Source organism: Dunckerocampus dactyliophorus, chromosome 17, assembly GCF_027744805.1.
Source record: "Dunckerocampus dactyliophorus isolate RoL2022-P2 chromosome 17, RoL_Ddac_1.1, whole genome shotgun sequence".
In the NCBI taxonomy this organism is placed as follows: domain Eukaryota; kingdom Metazoa; phylum Chordata; class Actinopteri; order Syngnathiformes; family Syngnathidae; genus Dunckerocampus; species Dunckerocampus dactyliophorus.
Window position 1 is genome coordinate 13,579,854 of NC_072835.1, and position 25,645 is coordinate 13,605,498.

The 25,645-nt window shown below is 42.2% G+C and overlaps 2 protein-coding genes across 8 annotated transcripts in view; one reads left to right on the forward strand and one right to left on the reverse strand.

The window, feature by feature from the left end:
* LOC129169806 (anthrax toxin receptor 1-like) overlaps nucleotides 1-9,040 on the forward strand; it is a 24,802-nt gene extending 15,762 nt beyond the window's left edge. For 5 of the 6 annotated variants that reach the window (XM_054756596.1, XM_054756595.1, XM_054756598.1 and 2 more), the window contains 2 exons: nucleotides 3,456-4,901; nucleotides 8,085-8,216. In XM_054756596.1, coding sequence (XP_054612571.1) covers nucleotides 3,456-3,785 — 330 coding nt within the window. In that variant the 3' untranslated portion in view covers nucleotides 3,786-4,901; nucleotides 8,085-8,216. Of the gene's footprint in view, nucleotides 1-3,455; nucleotides 4,902-8,084 lie in introns of all 6 variants that reach the window. The other variant, XM_054756599.1, reaches the window with a different exon arrangement.
* Nucleotides 7,554-25,645, reverse strand: part of LOC129169805 (AP2-associated protein kinase 1-like) — a 23,083-nt gene continuing 4,991 nt past the window's right edge. The window contains exons 6-20 of one of the 2 annotated variants that reach the window (XM_054756593.1): nucleotides 25,549-25,630; nucleotides 24,437-24,569; nucleotides 24,192-24,295; nucleotides 23,919-24,001; nucleotides 23,642-23,802; nucleotides 21,862-21,983; nucleotides 21,435-21,785; nucleotides 21,233-21,363; nucleotides 21,011-21,156; nucleotides 20,848-20,937; nucleotides 20,650-20,748; nucleotides 20,439-20,546; nucleotides 20,186-20,350; nucleotides 17,318-17,428; nucleotides 7,554-11,117 (exon numbers count right to left, since the gene is read on the reverse strand). In XM_054756593.1, coding sequence (XP_054612568.1) covers nucleotides 10,567-11,117; nucleotides 17,318-17,428; nucleotides 20,186-20,350; nucleotides 20,439-20,546; nucleotides 20,650-20,748; nucleotides 20,848-20,937; nucleotides 21,011-21,156; nucleotides 21,233-21,363; nucleotides 21,435-21,785; nucleotides 21,862-21,983; nucleotides 23,642-23,802; nucleotides 23,919-24,001; nucleotides 24,192-24,295; nucleotides 24,437-24,569; nucleotides 25,549-25,630 — 2,437 coding nt within the window. In that variant the 3' untranslated portion in view covers nucleotides 7,554-10,566. Of the gene's footprint in view, nucleotides 11,118-12,574; nucleotides 17,069-17,317; nucleotides 17,429-20,185; nucleotides 20,351-20,438; nucleotides 20,547-20,649; nucleotides 20,749-20,847; nucleotides 20,938-21,010; nucleotides 21,157-21,232; nucleotides 21,364-21,434; nucleotides 21,786-21,861; nucleotides 21,984-23,641; nucleotides 23,803-23,918; nucleotides 24,002-24,191; nucleotides 24,296-24,436; nucleotides 24,570-25,548; nucleotides 25,631-25,645 lie in introns of those variants that run through there. The other variant, XM_054756594.1, reaches the window with a different exon arrangement.

The following is a 25,645-nucleotide window of genomic DNA, read 5'->3' on the forward strand; positions in this document are numbered from 1 at the left end:
GGAAAATTTGCCCCTAAACTTGCACAAAACTTACAAATTGCTTCTAATCAAGACGCCAGCATGTCGGCAAATGTGAAAAAGCTTGCTCTAGATGCATTGTTTGCTTTTTCTTTGGCCTTTTTTTTGCAACACTAACAAAGATGAACTGCTATCATTCCAAATGTCAGCCTATGGTCTTAGCGTACCCCACTAGACCTCGTTTCTGTGTGCATCACAGGAATAACTATCACAATGTCAGTGCACGCAGAAAGTTAGTTGAAGTAAGCGGTCTCACACCTGTTGTCAAAGTTCAGACACACTTATGTTTTACACCAGTTAACTTCTTTTTACACTTTTGTTTGAGGAAATACATTTTTCTAAAATGGTGCCTAACGATCCCCGCCTATTTGTTTTGACAAAAAAAAAACATTCCCTGCCCTGCATATTCAGAGTTATTCTCAAATAATAATAAAAAAAATACATTTAAAAAAGTATTTATTTGTAATTATTTGCGGAAAACCCGCCCATCTGCGCATTTTCCACAAGTAAATAGGAAATTATTTCTATCTTAATTTATAAACAATAATAAAACACAGCCTGTACTACATAATAATACAGCGTACAGTACTGTACATGTTTGGCAAATGAACATCATCAGATATCTGTACACTACATGTGAAGACAAGCACAGAGGAAGAAGACGTAGGGTGTTTTTGTTGGTAAGTCACCAATAGAAGGGGTTGGCTCAGACCAGCATATAAAGATATCATTTGTTTTATTTGGAGATAAATTAGAACTGCTGCGATGGGAGACTCTTGCGTCACAACAGTCTCCATTCCACAAACACTGTGGAACACACACACACAACACACATGCAAACAGAACTACATTCCTCCTCACCAAAATCCGACCAGAACCCCGCTCACGGGACCAAGTGGGGAGTCAGTCGCTGTTAATGCACTATACTGCTGATGGGGATGCCGTACAACTTCATGTCAAAAAATCCAAACTATCCCTTTAAAGTTGGCTGCGTCTTGTTTTAATTTTACACAAATACGGGAATGACTCAAAAACGCCTACATAGTTCAGTATTTTAATGATTTCCAAGTAGGACTACACACGCACTCTGCACTTCTGTTCTGTTCAATTCTGTTGTAACAGCTAACATTTTAAAAGCATTAAAAACTAAAAGTTTATAAGCTTCTCCTCTTCCTTACTGGAAGGGGAGGCACAATGCCTCTTTTGATGGTGATGGTGATGATGATGATTGGGCAAACACAGCAAAAGTGATCAGGGAAACAGACAGGAAGGCGCTAGGTGTGTCATCTAGACATAGGAAAGATGGAGGAGGCGTGGTGGTGAGACTTAGTGGTGGAACAAAGAGGTCCAAGAATGTACAAGAGTGATGAGGAAAGTAGGCAGGAGTACAAAGACATGAGACGTAGAGCGACGATTGCGGTGGCAAAGGCCATTGATGGGTTGCACAAGAGACGAGACAGTAAGGAAGGAGGAAAGGACCTGTGCACAGTGGCAAGGCAGAGAGATTGTGATGGGAAGGATGTGCAGCAGGTCAGGGTGATGTAACACACTGTAATTAAATTTAACGTGAGGGCAACATGGAAAGAATACTTGTGGTATAGCATGATGAAATCCGGGGTTACAAAGAAGTGTTCGAGTATGAGGGTAGCGGGACAGCAGTGATGTGTGCTGTAGGTGTCACAGATAGAGTCCAGGTGGAGGTTAGACTGCATCAAGGATCGCTCCTGAGCCCCTTCTTGTTTGCTATGCTGGAGGACGGATGAGGTGAGACAGGAGGCTCCATGGACAATGAAGTTTACAGATGACATTGTGATCTGCTGTGACAGCAGAGAGCAGGTGGAAGAAAACCTGTAGAGGTGGAGGAATGAGTCAGAGAGGAGGAATGACAGTCAGGTGGAAAAGAGGAGAAGCAGTGAGTGCAGGCAGGGTGGAGTTGGTGGGGAAGAGTGTCAGGAGTCCTTTGAGGAAAAAGAGTAGAAGCAAAAGTAAAAAGAGGGAAACATTTCCAGGACGGTAGTTGGACCAACCCTGATGGCAGCTGTGACCAACAGATAGGAGGCAGAGCTGGAGGTGGCGGAGATGAAAATGCTTAGATTTTTGTAGGGAGTGACAAAGATGGACAGGGTTAGAAATGAGCACATCACATGAACAGCCCGAGTTTGACTTCTGGAAGGCAAAAAGTCAAAAAAGGTGAGATTGAGATGGTTTGGCCATGTGAGAAGGAAGGATTGTGACGATATTGGTCGAAGGATGGTGGAGATGAGGCTGCCCAAGAGGAGAAGAGGGGGAAAACCAAAGAAGCGATTAGAGAGGACATGCAGGTGACAGGACTAACAAAGGAAGATGTAAAGGACAGAGCAAGATGGAAACACGTGATGCACCGTGACGGCCCCTATTGGGACAAGACAGGAGTAGAAGAAGAGTGCTGTGTACATATACAGTATCTCATACGCTTTAAAATCCATCTAACACATGTGAGAGGCATATTGTAGGGTTTAGAGTATTAAAAAAAGGCATTTTAAGGGCATTTTATGGGCATGTCCATTATTCGTAGTATTTCGCCATCTGCTGGGGGTCTCTGAACGCACAACAAATACGTGCAAGATACGTGCTGCTCATGAAAGCAAGAAAGGGTGCATTTTTTTATTTTTCTTTGCCTTTTTTGCACTCTCATACAAGATGTCAGCCTATGGTTATTCATATATTACAAAGGAGGGCTCAGAGAGGAAGAATAAGAATATGCACGGGAAGTCTGATAAAGTAATTGGACTCACAGTTGTGGTCAGTTAAGGCAGCATGTTTTGTTTTTGTGATTTAGAGGGGTTAACTTCAGTGAATATCAATACCCAAGGCTACAATATTGTAATAATAATAAGTGAAAAAGTTGTATGGGTACACCCCTAAAAATGCACTAATAGACCTTATTCCCTCGATAAACAGCACTATTTATTATTTTTTGAAACCATGATGAAAGAAGCTGTGAAATTCAAACCAAGCGATGTGGCGGGGGACGGCCGTATAGCCTCTGGAGACTTCAAACCCTTGTAACAAATTGTGTTTAACATTAGAGGTTCAACTGTAGAAGAACAACAGACACTTTTGCAGACAGATGTTGGAATTAAAAAGTATTTCGTGTGTTAATGAAAAGGGGCTTGCACACAAGGGGGTACAACAATAGCTTCATCATAATAATGTTCCCCAGGAGACAGTGCTTTTCTGCAGAAGTCATTAAAAAAAAAAAGTCCTCCTCCAGCTTCCAGCGTCTTTTCTTCCATGACACTCACTCACTCAAGGCATTTTTACATGGCTTTCCATGTGTTGAAAGCTGCCAGTGGCTGGAGATAGGCAGACAGCAGCTGCTTCTTGTCTCGTTATTGATTCTTAAAAAAAAAAAAAAAAACACTGATGTGTGACTAAAGGTTTTATTCTGCTTCAAGGGTAAGTGCATCAATTTCACCCGGACTAAGTCCTACCCGGCGCCTCGCTATCCCATCTACAAGCATCCCTCCTCGCCCATCTACACATTGCCCCACGGTGGCCAACGCCCCCCCTCAGACGACGTCTTCACCTTGCCCCCCTCGCCCACCTCCACTCTCCCCCCCTTGCCCCACTCGTCTCCCCCACCCCTCAACAAGGCCAGGTCCCTCTCAGTACTCTCCTCGCCCACCGGCTCCCTGCCTCCCCCACCTCAGGGTCCGCCTCCCTGTAGAGCCCCACCTCCATCACGCCCACCGCCACGCCCCAATCAGGACGACCACTGGTGCTGAAGAACTCCAGAATAGTTAAGTTTTCTACTTTCTTTTAAAAATAGGGGCTGATGTGCAATGAACTGCTTTTTACTCGACTTTTTAGAGAACCTTTTTCTTCATGCCTTTGTAAAGTGTGAAACAAGTGATTGTTGCATAACATCGCTGTCCAAAGATAAACAGATAATATAATTTGCTCTGAGGTGGAAATGACCCGTTCAAGTGTCATACCTGTCAGCGTCACACCCCCCTATACAGTTATGCAAATGTTAAGTAGCATTTTAACATCCTTAGCTGTCCTGCAAGTGTAAAAAGAAAGTTAACCACCTTAATAAGATTATGTCAATACGATAAAACAGTCTATAAATACTAACTTATGGTCTCATGTATTTAATGTTCCAACGTTTAACGTCACAAAAGTATAAAAAGAAGCTAACCACTAAAGTCTTGTAAAAACAACAAAATGTGACAATGCATACAAAGGCTAGGAAGTCAAGCCGGCAACTTTTGAGGCACATTTTCCCTAAAATTTTGTCCTTACTGAATTGTAATTCATATTATGAATTACAATTGTTGAGTAGTGATTTTTTAAATGAAAAAAATTAGGACTGTCAAATGATTTAAAATTGTAATCATTGTAATTGTAAATTAATCACAGGATTCCACTTCCACTATTTGCAACTATGTGTGAAATACGGCAATTTTTACTGTATTTTATGAACAAAAAGATAAATGACAGGACACAATTCCATATACATTTGTATGTATTAACAGCTACAAATGAACGAAAAATTTCATTATACTGTAACTATAACAGTGTTATTATCAGCCATGAAGAGTTGCATCCAAAGAAACCAAGTCATTTAAGATGAGTTCACGTTTTTAGTGTAGCTTGTATTTCTGAGCATACTTAAATGCATCAATTTATACTTCCACAGTAAAAGCTGGTTAGTGAGTGATAAAAATATCCACTTATTGTTTTTCTTTGTCCTTCTGTTTATTGAGACCACAAATTCGAGCATAGTTAAGACGTTAGTGTGATTTTCGGAGTGTGCATGAATGCATCTTGCGGCCGTCTGGTGACAATGAGGAAGCGTCGTTCCGAGGAGGACGAGAGAGGTGTTTTGTGAGTTGGAGGTACGTATATGGTGTTGGAATTGCACTGCTGTTGAAGTGTTCTGGTCAGAATAAAGTTATAAAAGAGCGTGAGAGTTTGTGTTTGTGTGGGGACATTACACGATGCTTTCGTCTGCCGTCATAACAGAGAGGCATGGCTTGACATGATGCGCGTGCGTTAATTACGCTAAATTGTTTTACATAATGAAATATATTTGTTACCGCCATTAAGGCACTAAAATCCATAAAAAGAGAACCAAAAAATGATATATATGCTTTTCATTGGACAGCGTAAAGCAGGGGTATGATGCATTTTGTGCATTAAAGATGCTAAAACCAATTCAGTGTAGGTCAATATATACTATGCTATCTGAACCAAACATCCACATATTAGCATTATGCTATAGGATGACCAAGCAAATTAGTTTAATATTTAATAATATCCTATTATTGATATACAGTATATTTAGTTTTCAGAATATGCCGAGGGCCAAGAAAAAATTAGCTGCGGGTCAAAAATGACACGCTTCATAAATAGACTGATATGCGTTGCCCCCTAGTGGTTAGTTGTTGTATAACACAAACTGCCCACTTGGTTTTGGCAGAATGATGGCTGAGTCGGTGTGAATGGGTAGCATGGTGCTCCAACAATGCTGCCCCAAAATTTCCCTTCAGTGACTTTCTTTCAGAGTTTTTGTGTTATAAAAGTAATGCTATTATTATTAATAATCCTAATAATAAAAATTGGAGGCTGGCCATTCAACCTGATGAACCCTGCTGTGCCATAAGGAAACCAGAGAGGCATCGGCAGCACATAAATCTCCCCAGCCGTCAGCAAGAAACTGCATTACAAAAAAAATACAGTCACCTCATTTGCAGTGCGTGAGGCTGACGTCAAAAGATTTTTGAGGTTTGTCGGGACTGGAAAATCAAGCCGAGGCTCATACGGCGGCTGGAATGTGTGCATGGTTAGCAGGCCTCTGATTGATTAGTTAAGTAAGAGTTTATTTTCCTACCTGCTTGCTTGCATCTGTTTTGCGGATTTTGATGGATGATTTGTGGATAATTAAAATAAAATACATGCGTTTGACTGTTCCAAAAATAGAAATGGACGTGTATAAATGAGTGAGGATGACTCTGGCTGCAGCGGTGTGCATTTTTTGAGAACTTTATGAAGACATATTGAAGGAAAAAATGTCATGAAGATTGTTTGAACGTTAATGCTGCCAAACAATTGAGGAATGTTTTCTAACCAATGCTTGAGCAAAGTTTGGGTGTCCACTGCGGACATTCCTGTTATTCTGATTTTGGAAAGATGTGGCGCAACGCCCTGGAAAAGTCTGAATTCCACGATGCCATCACGAAGGAAAACAACCCGTACAAATTGACAGGACAAAACCACTGCAAACATGTGGCCTTTGACTGTCATTGAAAAAAGCAGTAGTAGCAGCAGTTTTTGCTCCAGAAAGCTTATTTTCTTCAAACGCTACTTTAAATATCAGCTTTACAGATGTCACTTTAAGTGTGTATATATTAAGTGTTGTTACATCAGTCATTATTTTTTATGTTTTTAAAAAGGTGTCTATTTGAGGTGGAGCGTTTATTTTTCAAGCAACGGACGATTAATTGGGGCATCTATTCTTTAATCATTATTTGAGGGACTATTGTTCTACCTTAAGAGTCAGCGCTACCCTTTGCAGCGTTGGCTTGGTGAGATGTTGAAAAGAAATCCTAACATCTTTTCCATATGCTTCCGTTTTTATTCCTTTTGGAAAAGCTCTCAGAGACAGTCTGACATACGGTGCAGTCCCGTGGGAGTGTTAGCTCATAAGGCGTTTCTCTGGGAAGGATCGGCAGGAAACTGACAACAATAAAAGTCAAGTCCAACAGCGATGCCATGGAGATGCGAATAAAACATTCAGAGCGTGCCAACGCCTTTGGCCGGCACTGAAAACTGATGAAACTGTAAATGGCACAACAGTGCTGAGACGACTTGGGCCAAAAGTGTGAGAAGCTCAGTTCCGATGTTGAAAATATCGTTACTTCTTTAAGGTTTTTAGTCTGCCTCGATCAAAACTCAACTTTTTTGGGGTAAATTTCTGTGAGAAGTTTAGCTGGGAAGTTTGGGTGATTCTTCCAACACACGACGTGCATCATTTCATCAACCGCTGGGGTCATCATCACATGATCAAATAAAGGGCACGCCGCAATGAAATGCTGCCATTTCCTTTACTATGACTGATACAAGCATGTGTCACGCTCTTCACCAAGAGCAGACATGGCGTCTGTAAAGCTGACATTTACTCTGGTGTTTCAAGACAAAGCAAAAGTCGCAAACCATTTCAGCGTTGTCGTTTGTAGCAAATTCGCAGACGTTTTTTTCCTGTCTACGCTCACAAACCCAGACAGCTGATCCTGGCTTGTTTCTTCCTAAAATGGAGAAAGAAGCGGTTTCTGTGTTCATTTATTGGTGCATCAGCTTGACATGATAAGTGCTCATGAAAAAGCAGCGGCAACTCAGGCTGTATTTTCTGTGTGCCTTTTTCCATTTGATCTCTTAATTAAAACAAGGCAGTCAGTTTTGAGATCGTTCTCTTTGTGGCGTCTTGTTCTCACTATTGCCGCCACAGGACAACAGCGGTATTACCAGACAAAAGAAAGAGCGAGGCAAGCTTGTGTGTGTGTGTTTAAAAAAAAGGTCCCTTTTAATACACTGTCAATTGTCTCTAAGGAAAGTATTCAAAGCCGGACAGGATAGATAAATGCATAGACAAAAAGAGTTTAAATAGGTAGCATGTTTTTCAAAAGTCCTTCTACCACATTCTTTAGCTCTTAAAAGTGACATACAGTATTTGTGTTGCCTGTGACATACCTGATATGTTTCATTGGAAATACCAGAATTATAAACCTGTTTCAAATAACATTAAGTCCTTGTTTTAGAATTTTTTTGCGGTAGTATTTACAGGTGGTCCTCGGGTTACGCTCCCATAAATGAATGAAACATTTCATTTTGGTCCGTAAAGACCGTACTCGTTTGAACTGGTTTCAACAAACACGGCGGGCGAATACGTGCTGCACCCTGCAAAAACGCGCCGTGTACTCGTCTCTGTGTACATGAATACTGTGTGTGCCTCATTTGAAGCTGCACCGAACGGATAACATTGCTTATTAATGAACTGTTTGCACTTCGCTATGTCTCCCAAGCTTAAGGAAAGCTCTTCTGGTGGAAATGTGCCGAGGAAAAGAAAAGCCATCACCATGGAAGTGAAAATGAACATCATATCTCTGAGAGAGAAGAAACACCCACCGATATTGGCAGCAGTTTTGGTATTGAACCTTCAACTACGACGACCATCATTAAGGATAAAGATCGTATCCTTAGCATGTTAAAGCATCTGCTCTTATGAACGCAACAGTAGTAACTAAGCAGCACTGTGGTCGTTTATTCTTTGATTTGTTCTATTCTTCTTCTGCAGAGGTAAAGGTAAGGAGATGTTCTCCTTTTTTTAATTACTGTTTCATTTAACGCTTATATTTAATATTATGACTGTATTTTACATGTCCTTCATGTGTCCTGTGTTCAGTGTGAGCCAATTAGGAGTTCATTTAGGTATAAGATAACCCGCGGACCACTTGTATTCCGAAAAGGAGTGTTTTGCATTATTAGTTTCCTTAGTCAACACAATAAAATATACTTTTAAGCAAGCTACTAACATGTAAAATGAAATGTTCATATGCACACGCAGCTATCAGATGGATGACTGTACACGGTAATCTTTAGTTATACAGTGGAATCTCACTTAGCATATTTTTTGGTTCATCTTGGGTCCATTTCCTGGTTAGCATACAATACGGCACGCGTCTTATTGTGTTGTTAATACACTGCATGAGTCCAACTTTGTGCGTAATGTATTTTTTAAAATGTGTCCCGATCCAACATTGATGTTGGATTTCGGACCGACGTCAGATTACAGCCCGCATCTAAAATGTCCGATACTGGCACTCCGATTCAAGCAGTCGATTCTCGACTGCGGCCCAGCACGTCTATCCCGCAGCACGTTATCACATCAACACCGTGTGCCAACATATTAACAGCTGTGTGCAAAACTTGTTATGCACAAGTTTCCCGTGGTGGCACAGAAGCGAGGAGGTTTAATCGGACCAACCTCATCGTGCATTTGAAGCAGCGTCACGCGGGAAAATCCCACGGGACGATAAGAAGTCATTAGCTGTAACAGAAAAGATGATCAGCCCGTCGGTGGTGAGTAAAGTCGGGTTTAAACGCTTCATTCAGCACCTCGAACATCGCGATATCATACCTAGCTGGCTAAAGAGGCAAATGGATCAGTTTTTCCTCATACTTACTGTTGTTGATTATCCTTCTCGGAGTAATATCACCTGATCAAGTCTTCTCCAACATTCAAAGCAAGTAATAAAAGTATGAATGCTTCATGCTGCTATCAGTATTGGTATTGGACGATATTCAAGGCTTCAATATCGGCGAACTAACACAGTTACGCCACAAGCCTCTGCTTTTCTTATTGATCACGGCTGCAAAACAACCCACAATGGAGCCAAAGTTAGGAGGTGAGAGAGACTATTGAATTCAAGAAATAACTCACAACAAAACATGTGTGGATCTCTCCTCGCTGCCTCATCGCCGTCTTAAGTCAACAAATGTCTTCAATCAATGTAAAAGTGACGTTAAATGTTCCTTTATCCCTTTCATTTATCATTGATATGCATTTCAAATTGTTTTCTGCATGCAAAACTCTTTCAACAACTGTTTTTTTGTTAACATTTTCGGGTGTCCGGAACGTATTACTGTAATTGGATTTACATAATATCTTATGGAAACATTTTATTTGGTTAGAGTACGTGTCTGTTTGAGTTGGACCTTCTGGAACGGATTAATGACGCTAAAAGAGGTTCCACTGTACTGCACATATTTCCAAAGACATCCCTTCCCTTCACTTTACACAAATAAAACCATTTATTTGTAATCATTGATCAATTCTTCATTCATGGCCTCGTTCAGTTTGCTGATGCCACATCCAGCATGTAAGTACTGTTATTGTGCTCAGTCCACAACAGGGGTGTCCAAAGCGTTTCCACAGGGCCGCATACAGTCAAATCGAAGGATGCGGGGAGGGGCACTCTGATGGAATTTATACATTAAAGTGGCTCAAACCAATCCAGATGAGGTCAAGTGATGCGAAGATACTTGGACAGAACATCCACACCTTCGCTTGTGTGTTGTAGGTGCCAAAGCAAATTAGTGTGATATCAGTAACATTTATTTTACTTTTAAAATGTGCCGAGGGCCGATAAGAAAACAGAGGCGGGACAAAAATGGGTCACGCTTGGACACCCCTGGTCTAAAATAATCACTTAACCGAGGTAGTGAGCGTCATTTGCTTCATTAATACTGCAGTAAAACTGTCAAAACGGCAACACTCCTAAAATAAAAACCTGTAAAAACAACCATTTCTGACTGTTTCAAGAGATGCACATTTAGTAGAAAATGAGAGATAAGCACTAATGTTGCATCTCCATTAAGTGAAAAGTCTGCACTCCACCAACATGAAGGGCATACAGCGTGATATATGGACAAATATTAAATATGTCACTTTCCTACAAATGAAAGTGCATTTTTAGTAGAAATGTCCCCCATACTGACCTCTGATTAAGGTCTGTGTTGGGGGCATCTTGGCTGAAAAGGCGCGGCACTAAACGGGTCGTCCAGACTCCGTCCTCCTATGGTCCATGAATGCAGCGGCCCCACCGCCACGGAGCCCACAGCAGCTTGCTGACCTACGCGGGATACAACGCGGTGTACCGCCACCGGCTGCTGGTGCAGCGATGTCACCTGGACCGGCGGGAACTGCCGCCCGGCGTGTATGCGCTCCCTTCTTTTTCCGAAGGGAGCCTGGAGGAAAACGTCGGGAGATTCGGGCGAACAGAAGGAGCTGCCGGACGGCATCTTTTTGGGTTGCGTTTTGAACGGTGCTAGCTGGAAGACGTCGAGCAGAGGAGGGCTGTCGGGGGCTGACAGCTGTGACTGTGACTCTATGGGTTTTGGTTCTAGGCTGGTGGAGGGTCCACTACACTCATCGCTTGACGCAGCCTGACTGGTCCTCCGCGGCTGCCTTTGCATCGGCGTCTCCACGACGACCTGCACAGAAGCCCCAGTCCCATCCTCCTCCTGTGTGTTACTGCACAGCGCCCCCTGCTGGTCTGCATGTGGAAATATAACGAGGCAGGTGAGAGATGGAGATAAGGTGGAGGGGGTTTGTGCTCACATTTTTCACGATAAAAAGAGCAAATAAAACAAAAAGGTAAGTCACACTTTAAAAGACTGACGTTTGTTCTTACCTGATTAGAACCTAGCAGCTCTACGGATCATATCAAACGTTCATTAGCACATGAGACAAATCAAGGGGGAAATGAGACGCTGGGAAATAGAAAATATAAGAATGACTTGGAACTGATTTAGATACTACAATATCTAACACAATGACATTTTTTTTAATCATCTAAAAAAAAAAAGCTTCTTGCAACTATAAAAGCCTGATGACAACAATCATGTTGCAATACAAAAAGTGGATGAATACCAAATAAAGAGTGTAGTAAATTATTGATGTATTACCACCAACCCTTTGACAAAAAATGACATAAATTACATAGAGACACCACTTTTAGTCCATGTTGAATGCTGTTATAAAGAAAAAAATCAAAATGAATAGTGATTCATTACTTTTACATTAACAAAAATCTATTTTTATGACAGATTATAATTTTCCGTCCATCCATCTTCTACCGCTTATCCGAGGTTGAGTCACGGCGTTGAGAGACACGGTCTCGGGGGGCATCCTGACCAGATGCCCGAGCCGCCTCATCTGGCTCCTCTCCATGCGGAGGAGCAGCGGTTCTACTCCGAGTTTGACCCGGATGCCAGTGCTCCACACCTTATCTCTTAGGGGGTGCCCAACCACCCTACGGAGGAAACACAGCTCGGCCGCTTGTACCCGTGATCTTGTCCTTTTGGTCACTACCCAAAGCTCATGACCACAGGTGAGGGCAGGTACGTAGATCGACAGGTAAATTGCGAGCTTTGCCTTTCGGCTCAGCTCCCTCTTCACCACAACGGACCGATGCAGAGTCCGCATCACTGCAGACGCTGCACCGATTTGAGATTATAGTTTTGTAAAGCTTTATTTATAATACACTGTGCATATGTTTTAACATCTATACGGTACCAGAAGTTTGTAGACACGTTTGCAACTATCTGATGAGAAAGTGAAACCTTTGACTGGGACTGAACATACACGCATCACATAAACTGGATGTACTGGTCATCCACACGTTGTGCAGCACTGTCCCGTACGTACTTTTTGGGGATTTTCGCGACAAGAATTCTTTGCGTAATCAATCAGTCGACACGCTGACATTCACATTTGTATTTTATTTGCCATCCCTTTTAAGAATGATGTCACAAAAATAGAAGGAGCACAAGATTACCACAGCTCTTGACGCAGGTTTGGGCCATGAACACAATGAGAGGCTTGAGAAAACACGCTGCTAGTATCAGTATCAGTATCAGTATCAGTATCAGTAGTTTCCTACAGGAGGGGCTTTCTGCTTCATGTACAGTAGATTGCACTACCTGCCTGCCTGCTTGGGAGTTGCATAGGTTCAAACTGCAAACGACTCAACTGTTCAGAATACGGGACAAAAACAGAACTACAACAACCGAGGTGTCTGCTGTTGATGCATTTCATGTTGGGAACTTTTTTTTTTCTTCACAAGGTTAACGCTATTTTAGAAGGGGTCCCGTATCGCTAATAACCAACAAAAAAAAAGTTTTATATCGCTGATTATGGATGCTAACGGGTGCTATCACCTTGCCTTGTACTTCATTATTATTATTAGCATCAAGCGGGCGATGGAGGAAACAAAGCTGTGTGATTCTCAGAGTAGCTCCAACCTGAGACAACGCTGTGCTTTCAGGAGTCGCCGCCGCCGCCCACGTTTTGCAGCAAAAACAACACCACATCAGGATTTACTGGAATACACACCGCACAATTCAGACATTCATTTACATTCATACACACTAAAGACACCTACACAAACAACCAAGGACACCGTCATGCTTTTCCATGAGAACTGTGTGGCATATCCGTAAAGCAGAAATAAAAGCTTTACAAAGCCCCAGCGGCATATACAGTACGACGGCAGGGGAAATGACACAAACCAACACACTGGCAAGAAAAACCTTTTGGAATAAAAATATAGTCCTTCATATCAGTCCATGTAAACGCACGAAAACACTTTCAAGTTTGTACAAAGGGAGGAAGTGGAGCGTCTCGTCTCGGCTAAGATAAAACATATCACACCTGCCCTGCATGACTTTAAATCACCATCGGGGTGCTGATGTCACGTCGGGTTTTGTCAAAAATCACTGTCCTTATGGAAAACCAGAAGGAAACGAAAGTGTAGTAAACGGATGTTTTTCATGAATTAAAGTCTGAAATCCCCACGACAGAGCGTTGCATCTTCATGGAAAATGAGTGTGCCTTTTGCTCACTTCCACAAATAGCATTGGACAGAGAGCCGGAGCACTGCCATTAAGCTTCAGTACTTCACTGTAAAAAAAAAAACGGGGGTATGAAGAACTAATCATTGGAGTATTTGTTTTAATATTGTGCTGTGCTTTTCAGCGTCAGCCTTCAGATTTTCCCTTTCATGCCCACCTTTTCTTCAGTGACAGTGTTTTATTTTTTTCAGCGTCAACTTCCTGCTTAAAGACAGGAAGTGAAGAAACTATGGATGGGGCCGATCCCATCTGGTATCGGTGCCGGGTTCCGATACCAGCGTAACCCGCATATCGGAAAATTGCCGATACCGCCTCTGGAGATAGCCGATCCATGAGCCATGTCTGTGCTTTACTGTTGTCAGCAAACAGAAGGTAGAAGAATATCAGCGACTGTAGCTGTCTCCGCACATGCACTGCAGCCGTCCTCCTCACTCACGCAAACACTCAAGTGCTCCGACTGATGCGTTGCTGATGCCACACAAAATAGTCGGACATCTACAATATCATACTTGCATGTTGAGGAGTTTATTACAGCTTCATATAAAATCAACGATGTTAATGTCGTCACCTAAAAGTTATTTGTGTGTGCGTGCAGCAGTGCAGGTGTGGACACAGCTACTGTATGTTTTGATGATATTCTTCTAGCTACATTCTCTGATATTCTTTTGGCGTGGTTGCATATAAAAGCAAACAGAGCTCTGTTTTAGGATTTCTATCAATATCGGCAGAGATCCAGATTCAAGTATCGGGATCGGATCAAAAGTATAAAAAATAAAAATAAAACCTAAAACAAACTAAGAGTCGCTGCTGAGACATGGAGAAGGAGAAGGCTCAAATAGACATTCAATTTTCTTTTTTCGACTTTCAACTTGACGGCAGTCATTTGGCATGTGGGGGGTGGGGGGGGTGGGGGGGGGCTAGGAAAGGCTTGGAGAAGGGAGCACATTAGAAAGGATATTCATCAGTGGCATCTTTTTCAATGCCAAAGTGGGTTTTCAACTCTAAAACTTAATGGCGGTGCTTGTGGCGAGCACTGCTGTGGTTTTCACTTCAGGCTTCAGTATTCATGGAAAAGTGTTACCAAGGAAGATTACTGTATGATGGCCGATCACTATGAGATTGTTTTGTTACGTCATAGAAAAAAAATAATTCGCTCTGCTGCATTTGTTTGTTGTTTTTTTGAGGTGATCCACACATATTTCGGGCCAATTCGCCATCAGCACCCTCCAATTCATTCAATACACTCCACACTATTTATCCAATAAGCTGTCAAAAACCAACAGGCGGTCTTATCAAAGTACCGACGAAGGGAAAAAAACAACAAAACAAAAACAACTTTTTTTTCAACACATAATCCCACAAAGAGGAATGAAATATCGATATATTCTTTCAATATTATCCGATGGATATACATCATTATAGATATTTGGACTAATATTCATTTCTTACATTCATTCTCTAACACTCTATTCATATTAACATTTATGGACAAGGAAACAAAGTCATATATATACTGTATATATCATATGTATGTATAATATCCACAAGTAAAGCTATATGACATGGGACCTCATTATTTACAGGGGAGGGACAGAGTGGAGGGTGTCGACGGTATTTACACTAATGGGGAGGAATGTCGGGAATTTGTGGAATGGGTTAAAGCAAATGGGAATGGATGATATTAAATGTTGGATACCCAGGCTGGTGTTGTGAGAATTTAGTAGCATTCAAGTGCAAAAAGCACAACGCACACGTTTGGTACATTTTTTCCATGAAATCAGACTTATGGAAAATCCAAAACAGGTGTCAGCATACAACCACTATGTTTTTTCTCTCTGCTATATTAGTTGTAACACACCATAAAACTGGATTCAATACAGGTAGTGCAGTAGCGCTAACTAGCACATTACCTTATCGCAAAAAGTGTCCAAATTGAAGGTGCTATCATTTTCTGAATGGTGAAATGTTGAGAGTAATAAGATGCACAGCACAGATGATACAAATAAACTATAAATCCTATAATTCATTGATTCTCAAACTGTGGTATGAGTACCACTGGTGTTACGCTGGCGCCATCTAGTGGTACTCAAGCACACCACCGATTCAATATATATATTTAAGACTAGATATGAAATAATTGTCTATTAACCAGAGATTTGCTCAAATGGAATTGAAATGGAAAAAAAAAACACTCTGCAAAGCTAAATATTTTTGAGGTGGTACTTGGTGGAAAACGTTTGAGAACCATTGCTACAGACAATAAATCCAAAAGCCCTAGAATTATGGTTAAATTTGCCATTTTCAGGACAAGATATTGCATTTTTAGCACAACATGTCAGCCATGTTTGTAGATATAAAGAAAAAAAATGTCCACTTATAATATTAATATAACTTTTTTGTATGTTTTCCTACTAAATTCTCACAAGAACACATTAATTATAATACATAATAATAATAAAAATATTATTCCATCGTATTTAATATCTACTGTTCTATTATGATTATGATTCTATTGGTGCATAAGCTGAAACACTATTCTGAAACTCGATTTCATGCTCTTTTCCTAATTGATATGGCACACTGCTAACGGCTATTACATGACCTGCTTTGCCCTTTAGAACTACCTTAAAACACAAGATATTAATAGCAGAAAATAGAACAGTTGGACCTTGTTTCGGTGTCGTACAGTAGCTTTGTTTCACATGTTATTTATTTCATGGCACGAGGACAACTGTGTTTTCTTCCCCACAGTAACGTAGCTAAAGCAGGATATGTGGCTAGGCTAATATACAAACCGTGTTAAGGGTAAAGCCTCCAGACGCTTATACAATGTAATGTTATAATTTTTTGTTTGTTTGGACGCTTGCGAGACAAGCTAAGGTGCAGAACAAGGCATGTGTTTGGAACAATTCAGTCCCCTTGTACTATCAGATAATACTACACTTCATTGCTTTGTGATTTCAATCAGGGGAACAAAAATCACATTTAATGGAACTGATTGAACAAAACTCTCAGCTTCCCTCTTTTGGCCTGGATATGTATGCTGTTTTAAGAAATATGAACTTTACCTTCAATTCGAACTTAAACATGTGCAAATAAAATCAAGGGGGAGGGGAATTTGACCAAGGCAAACGACGACAAATTCACTTGTGCACAATGAACTACAACCACTTATTATTACTAATTGTATCTACTGTATTGTACATGACAACAATGATCGCCTATTGTTTGCATCATACATCCTGTAATAGTCAACAGTTTACGCTTGATATTAGCTGTCGGACAATGAGAGGAAATGGGAAGAGATGAGAGGAGTCAGGTGATGATAAGGAGGAGTAGGAATGGAAAAGGAGTGCATGGCCAAGAACGGTGACATGAATGAAGGTGGCAGTCGTGAATGACCTATCACATGATTGCTGTTGTGTTATGCTATGCCGCTCTCTAATCCAGTGTTACAGCTTCTACAGAGGAGAGAGGAGGGGAGGTGCGGCCTACAAGTCGATGAGCTGGTCCACCAGCAGAAGGGAGCGAGCCAAGTTGGGCAGGCTGGATTCAGAGCCGCCACTGTTACTGCGCGAGTGGCCTCCTGAAACTGGCCGGAGAGACAGGGTGGGAGGAAGGTAGGTAAAAATGTAAAGGGGAAGGAAAGGCAAAGGAGTTTCACAGAGCAGCAGGCGAGGAGGGGAAGTAAAGGAGAAGAGAAAAAGAGAAGGCAGAACTGATGCTTTTAAACATTCTCAAGAAAGATGAGAGAAAAGCAGCTTATCCCATAATAATCGCTATGCATCTGACTGTTTAGCACACAATACTGGAAGAAGATAACCAGGCAACAGTGGCTTACCTTGGGAGTTCTTACGTCCGGTCACCGGGATGGGATCAAACTCGTCCTCGGTGGCCGCCTCAGCATTTGCTTGCTGAGGGGGCTCAAAGTCTGAGATGAGGAGAGACGAATCTGCAGAGGATCAAAGACAAATGGCTGATGTTCGAGAACCACAAGCCTTTTTTCCACACAGAGAGCAAAATAGCTACATCAGGAGTTCCAGCAAAATGCCCCGTGCCTTTCACACAGAACCCAGTGAAAGAAAGCTGCAACATGGTGTCACTCTTAGCGATAATTGTTTTCAACACAACAAGGCAGGAATATGAATGTGCAGTGTGCAAATGCATTGCGGCATTTGCTTTTGCACAGGTGTCTTCCTGCTTCTACGGCTCTTATACTGCTTCAGAAAGGCAGGATATTGAAAGATGACATGCAAATAGTCATGGGTCAGTATCAGATTCCGACGGCATGATAACGTTGGGCAAAAATATCATGGTAATTCCAGCTCTTAAATGTGTTATTTTGAAATAAATGGTGGTGAATGTGCAGGTCACAACTTGTCCACATGAGTGATTTGGAGCTGTTGGATTGAGTATTTGCTGAGTTTTGATTAATTTCCTTGTGTGTGACCCACGATATACTGTAGTTACGACATTCACCAACTTTCATTTCAGTTTCCAGGTCATGTGATTAGCAACTGTTGTCAAGCGGTTGTTGCTTGGTGTTCGGTGGCGAGTAAACGGTTCATACCCATACTCGACTCCTGTATTGTTTTGAATCCCATCTCCACATTTGGTGACCCTCGACTCGAGTAATATGCCCACCGACAAAGGTGACAACAGAGCGGCTGTACGGGTGCAATGACGAGGAGTGTGCATCCCTTTTGAAGCAATCTTTCAGCTGAGTACAGTGTTTTCATTAAATAACGCTACAATAGTGTATTTTGTCATTTACTATATGTTTTACGCTGCAGCGTGTCGTGTCAATACGTGTTTACACTACAAGCTATCAAATGATGACATGTAGGACTTACTAGGTTATGTTATTCACATCAACATGTCGAAAATGTACTTTTAGTACAGCATTATCTGCTTACACGTTAGTTCAATAGCTGCAAAGCCAGGTGAAATCCTCCACTTTCTGTCATCATGCAGGAAGGGTATGACGGAAAATTTGAGTGGTTTTCAAACGGTGAATTTTTCATATATTACCTGGTGGTATACCTTGAAACAGCTAACCGGCCCATGCCTACTTGCAGAGATGGGCATAGTGAACCAATTCATCACGTTTTGATTGTTTCTTTTCACAAATTCTACCACAAGTAGAACTAACAAGTCAAGTCAACTTAGGAAGAGAAAAGCTTGTCTTTTTTTACCATACAAATATCATGTTTGCATGCTACTTTCAGGGTAGTGTACTGGGGGTGAAGGAACAAAACATGCATGACTGGTGGTCCCCAGATGATGACCCAAAATGATGCCCACAAAAGTGTTCAGGATAAAACACTTGGACAAACGTACCAGTGGGAATGCCCAGCAGGTAGACAATCAACCTGGATCTTATTAAGCAGCGCGGAGTGTCAGAAGGCTACGGTTCTTTCACATGTTGACATATGTATATTATATATTCATTAGGATGGAGTTCCTGGTTTATGCGTACAATTTAGCTCTGAGACCAAGGCTTTTACTGCCTGTCCATTCAGTCTTACTTTACTTTCAAGTAAACACTAGAGTCTATGATTAATTGTTGACAAAACACTTCCTTCAGCGATGTTTTTTTACTCAGATTGAATTTTCTTTGGAATTAATAGTATTTTCTGTAGGGCTGTCAAATGATTATAATTGTTTACCAGATTAATCCCAGTTGTCAAATTAATTAATCACCATTTACAACTATGTCTGAAATATGCCCATTTTATTGTATTTTGTGAACAGAAAGACCTTGTGTGACTGGGGTGAGAATGAGGACGGGCGGACAGACGTGTTTGTACGTTGGAGATACACATACAGTGTAGGAATTGCACTGCTGGTGATGTGTTCACATCTAAATGAATTTCTAAGAGTCAGACTCTGTCCAATAAAAAAAAAAAAGAGCCACGGCCCGCAAATGTCCTCTAGACCGCACTTTGGACATCACTGCTTTTATAGCTCTTTGTCAGAGTTGAGTGCATAATGTGACGTCAACTTTGTGTGCGACAACTCTGTGGCTCTGTCTGCAGTCATCAGGTGTAGCTTGCCATGATGCCCATGCATTAACTATGTTAAACCTTTTAATGTAATTACATTAACATTAACATGTTATTTTTGAAAGCCTCAATTTTCCAACATCATTTAGTGATTCTAGCTACTCATGCGCTGTACAGTCCCTCCGACCACAATTAGTACATCTTCCTCATTAGCGCCATCCACACCATGGTCTCAAATTAGCAGTGACTGCCCAAATGAGCACACAAAGGCGGCTTGATGAGTTGTCGCATTGCCAGCGGGTCAAGTGCTTTTGCAATCATGCAGCAGGTGGGCATGCAGACACTTCTAGTCTTCACAGCTGCCTCAGTCAACAACAGTCAAAACGCTTTCATTTAAAGGCCGACAACTCAAACTGCAAGCAGCTGCACTCATTATGGGATGCCACGCTGATGACTCTGCCATATGATTCAGTTCCATGTTACAGGGACCACATTTCCAAGCTCACATTGGTAAGATACTTTCCACTTAATTAAGACTAATTTGGAAGATTTCAATGCATTTGGGGACATTTTAACACATTACAAACATCACGGCATTTAATATTATCATGACAAGGATGTGCAATGTGGGAATACCATACTGTTAAATCTGAAAGAATTAGTGATTCGCTGAATATGCCAATAGAAGAATTTCCCATGCCTACCTGATGTTTTGGCCTGTGCAGAGTCTCCAGACAGCAGACTGAAATCATCCAAAGCGGCGGCGGCTGATAACACTGAGGAAGCAGTGCTGCTCGCGGCTGCCGGAGCAGCAGACGGGCCTGAGATCAGAGAGCAGCCCAACAAAGAGGAGTCTGCAGTGATGGGGTCTAGATGAAGACAGGAAAATACACATTGCTTTGTCAAGGAGTCCCAAGTGTCTAAGTGTGCAGGGATGAATAAAACAATTTTCTGCACCTTTTGCAGACTCCTCCACAGAGCCACCAAACGGATCGGACAAAGACAGCAGGTCGGGGAGTAGGAGTGAAGACACGTCTGGAGATTTTAGACCTTCAATCAGCTTCTCTGAAAACAAGAGGGCAATAAACATTAAGTATCGTTGTATGTGGTTGTTGGTTTCATATTAAGAGTAGTTTCTAAAATTTTGCAAAGGTATGAAAGTAGTTACCGGATGCGTTGGACAGTTCAAGGGTGTGAAATGGATCGGGGACTACTAAGAGCGACGCTCCTGAATCAGCAGCATCAACAATGGCTGACGGGCTTTCAGCTAAAACAAAGTAACAATGTCGCACCATAATAATTTCAGTCTCAGATGGAGTCTGATGCCATTTATATGTGATGGCATGTCGTGTGTGATATGACATACCGTGAGTGTCTTGCAGTGTGGTCTCCCCAGCCGAGGTCTGTAAGCCCGGTATCAATTCTTCACATGGGGTCTCACATTCTGAGGGCGGGTCTGGAAAACACAGTCCAGCAAAGTTTACATGACCTACTCAAGAAAGCCACACACAAATGAGCGAACATCTTACCAGCAGGCTTTGCATCCTCTGGTTTGACTTCCTCTGCTGTGAAGTTGGAGAAGCCCTCGTCGTCGAATGGGTTCCATGTGGGCGCCGTGGAGGTATCAGAGCCTTTGCTTTGGTCCTGAGCGGGCTGGGTGGAGCCAGTTTGAGTTCTAAAGAGGAACAGGTAACTAACTAAATGCGATGTCATTACAGTATTAAGTTGTATTTAGCATACAAGCTACTTACTGGACGATGTCTGCCTCTGCTCCCTGTGAGGAGTTAGCCACTAGGCCTCCATTGGTGGTGCTCGCTGTGGCATCACTTGGGACGCGTTTATGGCTCTGCACCTCAACCATCTTTGGGGAAGCAGGTGGGGTCTGATCCACAGAGAAGTATTACATCATGTGACAACAGTGATTATAGTTTAGTATGTGGACAGGCTGCTTACCGTCTCAGCTGCTTTTTGGCTGATTTCAGTAGAAGCTGACTGAGCCTGGACAACCGATGGCTGACTCTGCTGTTGCTGCTCGCCCACTGATGGCTGAGTGGGGGCTGATTTGTTTGGCGATGGCTGAGCGGCAGGCTGTTGAGCCTGGGCGGGCGGCTTGCGTCGAGCAGGACGCTGAGGTGCGGCTGGGCTGGACGGAGTCTGTGTCACCGGCTGGGGGGTGGTGCTGGTCGCAGAGGGAGGTGGGGCCTGTTGCTGAGCTGTGGAAGGCTGCGACTGAGCCTGTGGTTGGACATCTGGCTTAGACACGTGCGTGACTGTGGCTGCCATAGCTTCTGCTCCTGAAGCAAGCTGCATAGCACATAAAGACAGATTACAGAAACAATTCCTACATCTCGATAGTGAACAACGCCCCATATGTACGTACCTGCTTTTGTGCAGCTACAGCTGGACTTGCGTTGTTTTGTGACTGGATGAGGGGCAGAGTGGATGTCTGCACCTTCTGTGACTGCAGAGCTGCAGCTGGCTGTGAAAGGTCTAAGCTGACTCCTGTGGAGTGGACAAGGACTGCATGGTCAGCAAAAGCATGATACAGATGAGAGTAGATGTAACAAAACCTGAGGCAGCAACAACACAGAAGAACAAACTTTCTGAAATACATTGAACATTACATCCTGTTAAATTTGGCCTGATGGGACTCTACTGATCCTTGTCAGCAATTATTTAAGTTGATAATAATCTAACAAATTCTCAACTTGTAGTACTTGTATCACTGGTGTTAGGCAGGCTTATCTAGTGTTACGCAGGTAGCAAAAACGATGGTATTGATGGAATTTTGCAGTGGTACTTGGTGTACAAACGTGGTCCATGTCCCACTACTGTGCCACATTCAGTCCATCTTTTCAAATTCCAGACTATGCTTTCAGTATAGTTGATTTACTGCCACTGATGAGCATACTTTGATGACATCCAGCGGACATGTGATTCATTCATTCATTCATTTTCTATGCCGCTTAATCCTCATTAGGGCCGCAGGGGTATGCTGGAGCCTATCACGTTGGAGCCTATCCCAGCTGACTTTGGGAGAGAAGCGGGTTACCCTGGACTGGTCACCAGTCAGTCGCAGTGCACATATAGACTATTTAGAGTTGCCAAACAACCTAACATGCATGTTTTAGAATGTAGGGGGGAGCAAGAGTACTCCGAGAAAAACCACGCACGCATGGTGAGAACATGCAAAGTCCCAAGGGAGATTCCAGATCTCCTGATTGTGTGTCCAACATGCTAACCACCTGGCCACCATGAAGCGAATATGTGATTCATATCAGATTTTTGACACCCCTATGCAAAGACTCATAGAATCGGATATGAACAGATAAAAATCTGACATTTCACGAGACACTTAGTTCACGAGATGAGACGATACACAAGATTGGGTCGAAGAAAATGCGACGAGGCAAGATTTTTTCTTTACTTTTACAAAAAGTATAATAAAAAATATATATATATATAAATGACAATATATTGCAATCTACTAATATAATTTCTACTTCATTACACTCTTTTGCACTCTGTGTGTACCGAGACAAAGAGACTGTATGACTGACAAAAGGGCTCATTCCGTTCACGCTGTTGTTCTACGGAACAAACGCACCAAGGTGCTGAAAGCAAAGCACAGAGTGAACCCTCTTCCTGCCTGTTTGGAGGCGAGAGACGAGGAGAGACACACATGCACATGGCAATATATTGAGGCCGGCAAAATGACTGAGTTCATGTTCAATTATTGTGTGATCAATTATTATCGTCCCAGGCCTAGTGGCCATGAGACAGCTTTTTTTCTGAATGAGAAATTTGGTCACATTTTAATCTTGGAAGATCTTGTGACACGAGATCTTGGGACACCCCTAGTATTGCATATCCAAACCAGACCGTATGGGAGAAAAGCTACATCCTATGTCTCTCTCAAGACAGTGGGTAGTGCTTGAAAAGTAATTAATCACACAACCCTTGCTGAGCAACATTAAAGGGCCATTAATACTAATAACGCTAGCTTTAATTTCATCTTTTGACCTACGCACCTGATCTCTTCCTCTTGAGAATTCCATCATTCATTGTACGGATTACAGGCACTGCTCTAATTTCACACATCTTCATTCATACACTCAGTGACGGACAGGAGTAAAAATGATGTGAGTCTTGCCACTTACCGACAGGCTGAGTTGCCCCACCGGCGAGATTAGCTCGCTTGCGAGGGGTAAGGGCAGCAGGTTGGATGGGGAGGATGCCAGCAGTCGGCTGGGTATGAGCCGCTTTGGGCCTCTGGCGAGGGGTGATGGAGGTTTCCGTGGTGGGGATGGGATCGGTCAGTCTAGCAATAAAAAGACAGAAACTTGGATATCATGAAATAGTCTTCATTTAAACTTATTTTTGTATGCAAATAGCGATCACTTAAATGCTCATGATATCCAGGGAGGGGAGGCTCACCTGGGCTTGGTCTGGCTCTTCTTGGCCGCTGCAGCTTCGCTCGCTTTGATTGGCTCGGGAAGTTTGGAGGGAATCATCGAATTCTTGAATATGGAAAAAATAAATAAAAGGAAATAGTGTTTATCTTTCTCTGCAGTTGGATGATGTATAACTCGTAGTGCTCGTGCCTTTTCAAAACGTTGCAGCTGAGATATGTGCTTTAATGGGTCAGGCACAGACTATTTGGATTACATCAATTCTTCATGACAGCAACGAAAAAAAGTGACAACAGACCTTCGCATTCTGAACAGGGCAAGTCCGCTGTGCCAGTTTAAAGGCAAAGTAGGACACCTGGTAGATGTCTGGCCTTTTGTCTGGGTCTGGCTCCAACATGTAGCCTGCATAAACGCACAATGCACAGCAAAGAAAGTCAGATTTGAAAAAGGAGAACTCCACTGTGGTTTAATGGGCCAGTAAGTGCATGCCTTTGTGAGAGGAGCACAAAAAACAGTTTAATAAAAGTGTTTAGATGGACTAACGGATGAGGCAGTGGAGATCGTAAGAGTAGCGGGAGTTGTCCGGAATGGTGAAACTGCCGTCGCAAATGGCCACCTGGCTTTCACCAAAGGGCAGAGTGAAGAAGCACAACTTGTACAGCAAACAGCCCAGCGCCTGGAGAAGAACACCACACGCATGCACACCCCGTCACACCAAAACACCAAAAAGGAAAAGAGAGGAGCAATCAAATCAATTAAACACGGCACATCGTTTAGTGGCGAGCTGCTCAAATACAACCAATGTCACCATCTCACACTTCTATGTTATCTATCTATTGGTTTAACTCTTTGCAGTTTTTGTTAGTAGCAAAACAATTATTGTCAGCATATATGCAGGCTGAAGTATTACATTTGACAAAATCCTGAAAAGTGAAGCAATTCAAGATGCTTGAATTATTTTTGGGGATCCACAAGAGGGAAAAATGACTGTCACAATGCAACTATGCAACTATGCAACAACGGTAATCCATCATGGAGGAAAGAGTGTAGCAGAGCGTATTAGAATTTAGCTTCCATCATACTTTGGGGGCTAATAGGCTTCCTTTTAAAAAGGTCCCCTATTAAGCAGAAAGTACTGTTTAATTATGGTCAAATAGTAATGTCTTATTAGAGCATGTTTATGAGCAGCAAGCATCTCCCTCACTTGTTTACTCCACTTTTGAGGGAAGAGGTCGGGTCGTTTTGAAGTTCCAGATTGTCATGACATCGTAAAAGAAAAACCTCTTTCCACATGGATGTGATACTTCTTCTGACCCGGCCCAAGCTAGATGACCCCTCCACATAAATACGCCCGCCACTTCTTTGTAAAAAAAAAACAAACAAACAAAAAAAAAACAAACAAAAACAAAAAAAAAATACAATTTTTAAAAAGAGGCTTTGCTACACATCTTAAAATAAAGCCTGGAATCAGCCAAGACGGAGGAGCTGTAAGTTTGACCATTTGTTTTTCTTCAGCGAATAGGCTGACCTACTATGATATGCTAAGGTTGCTAACGTCCTAAAAGAGGATAAAGTGCACAATAGTACTTTTCAGAGAAAGTGTGGGTCTGATGAACAGTCCATAGGGTTTGTAGACAATACTCATCTTTACTCACCCAGATGTCTGCTTTGGTGGTGATGATCTTGTTGTTATAGAGGTTCACCATCTCAGGTGCACGATATGACAGAGTAGTGTACCTGACGGGAAACCAG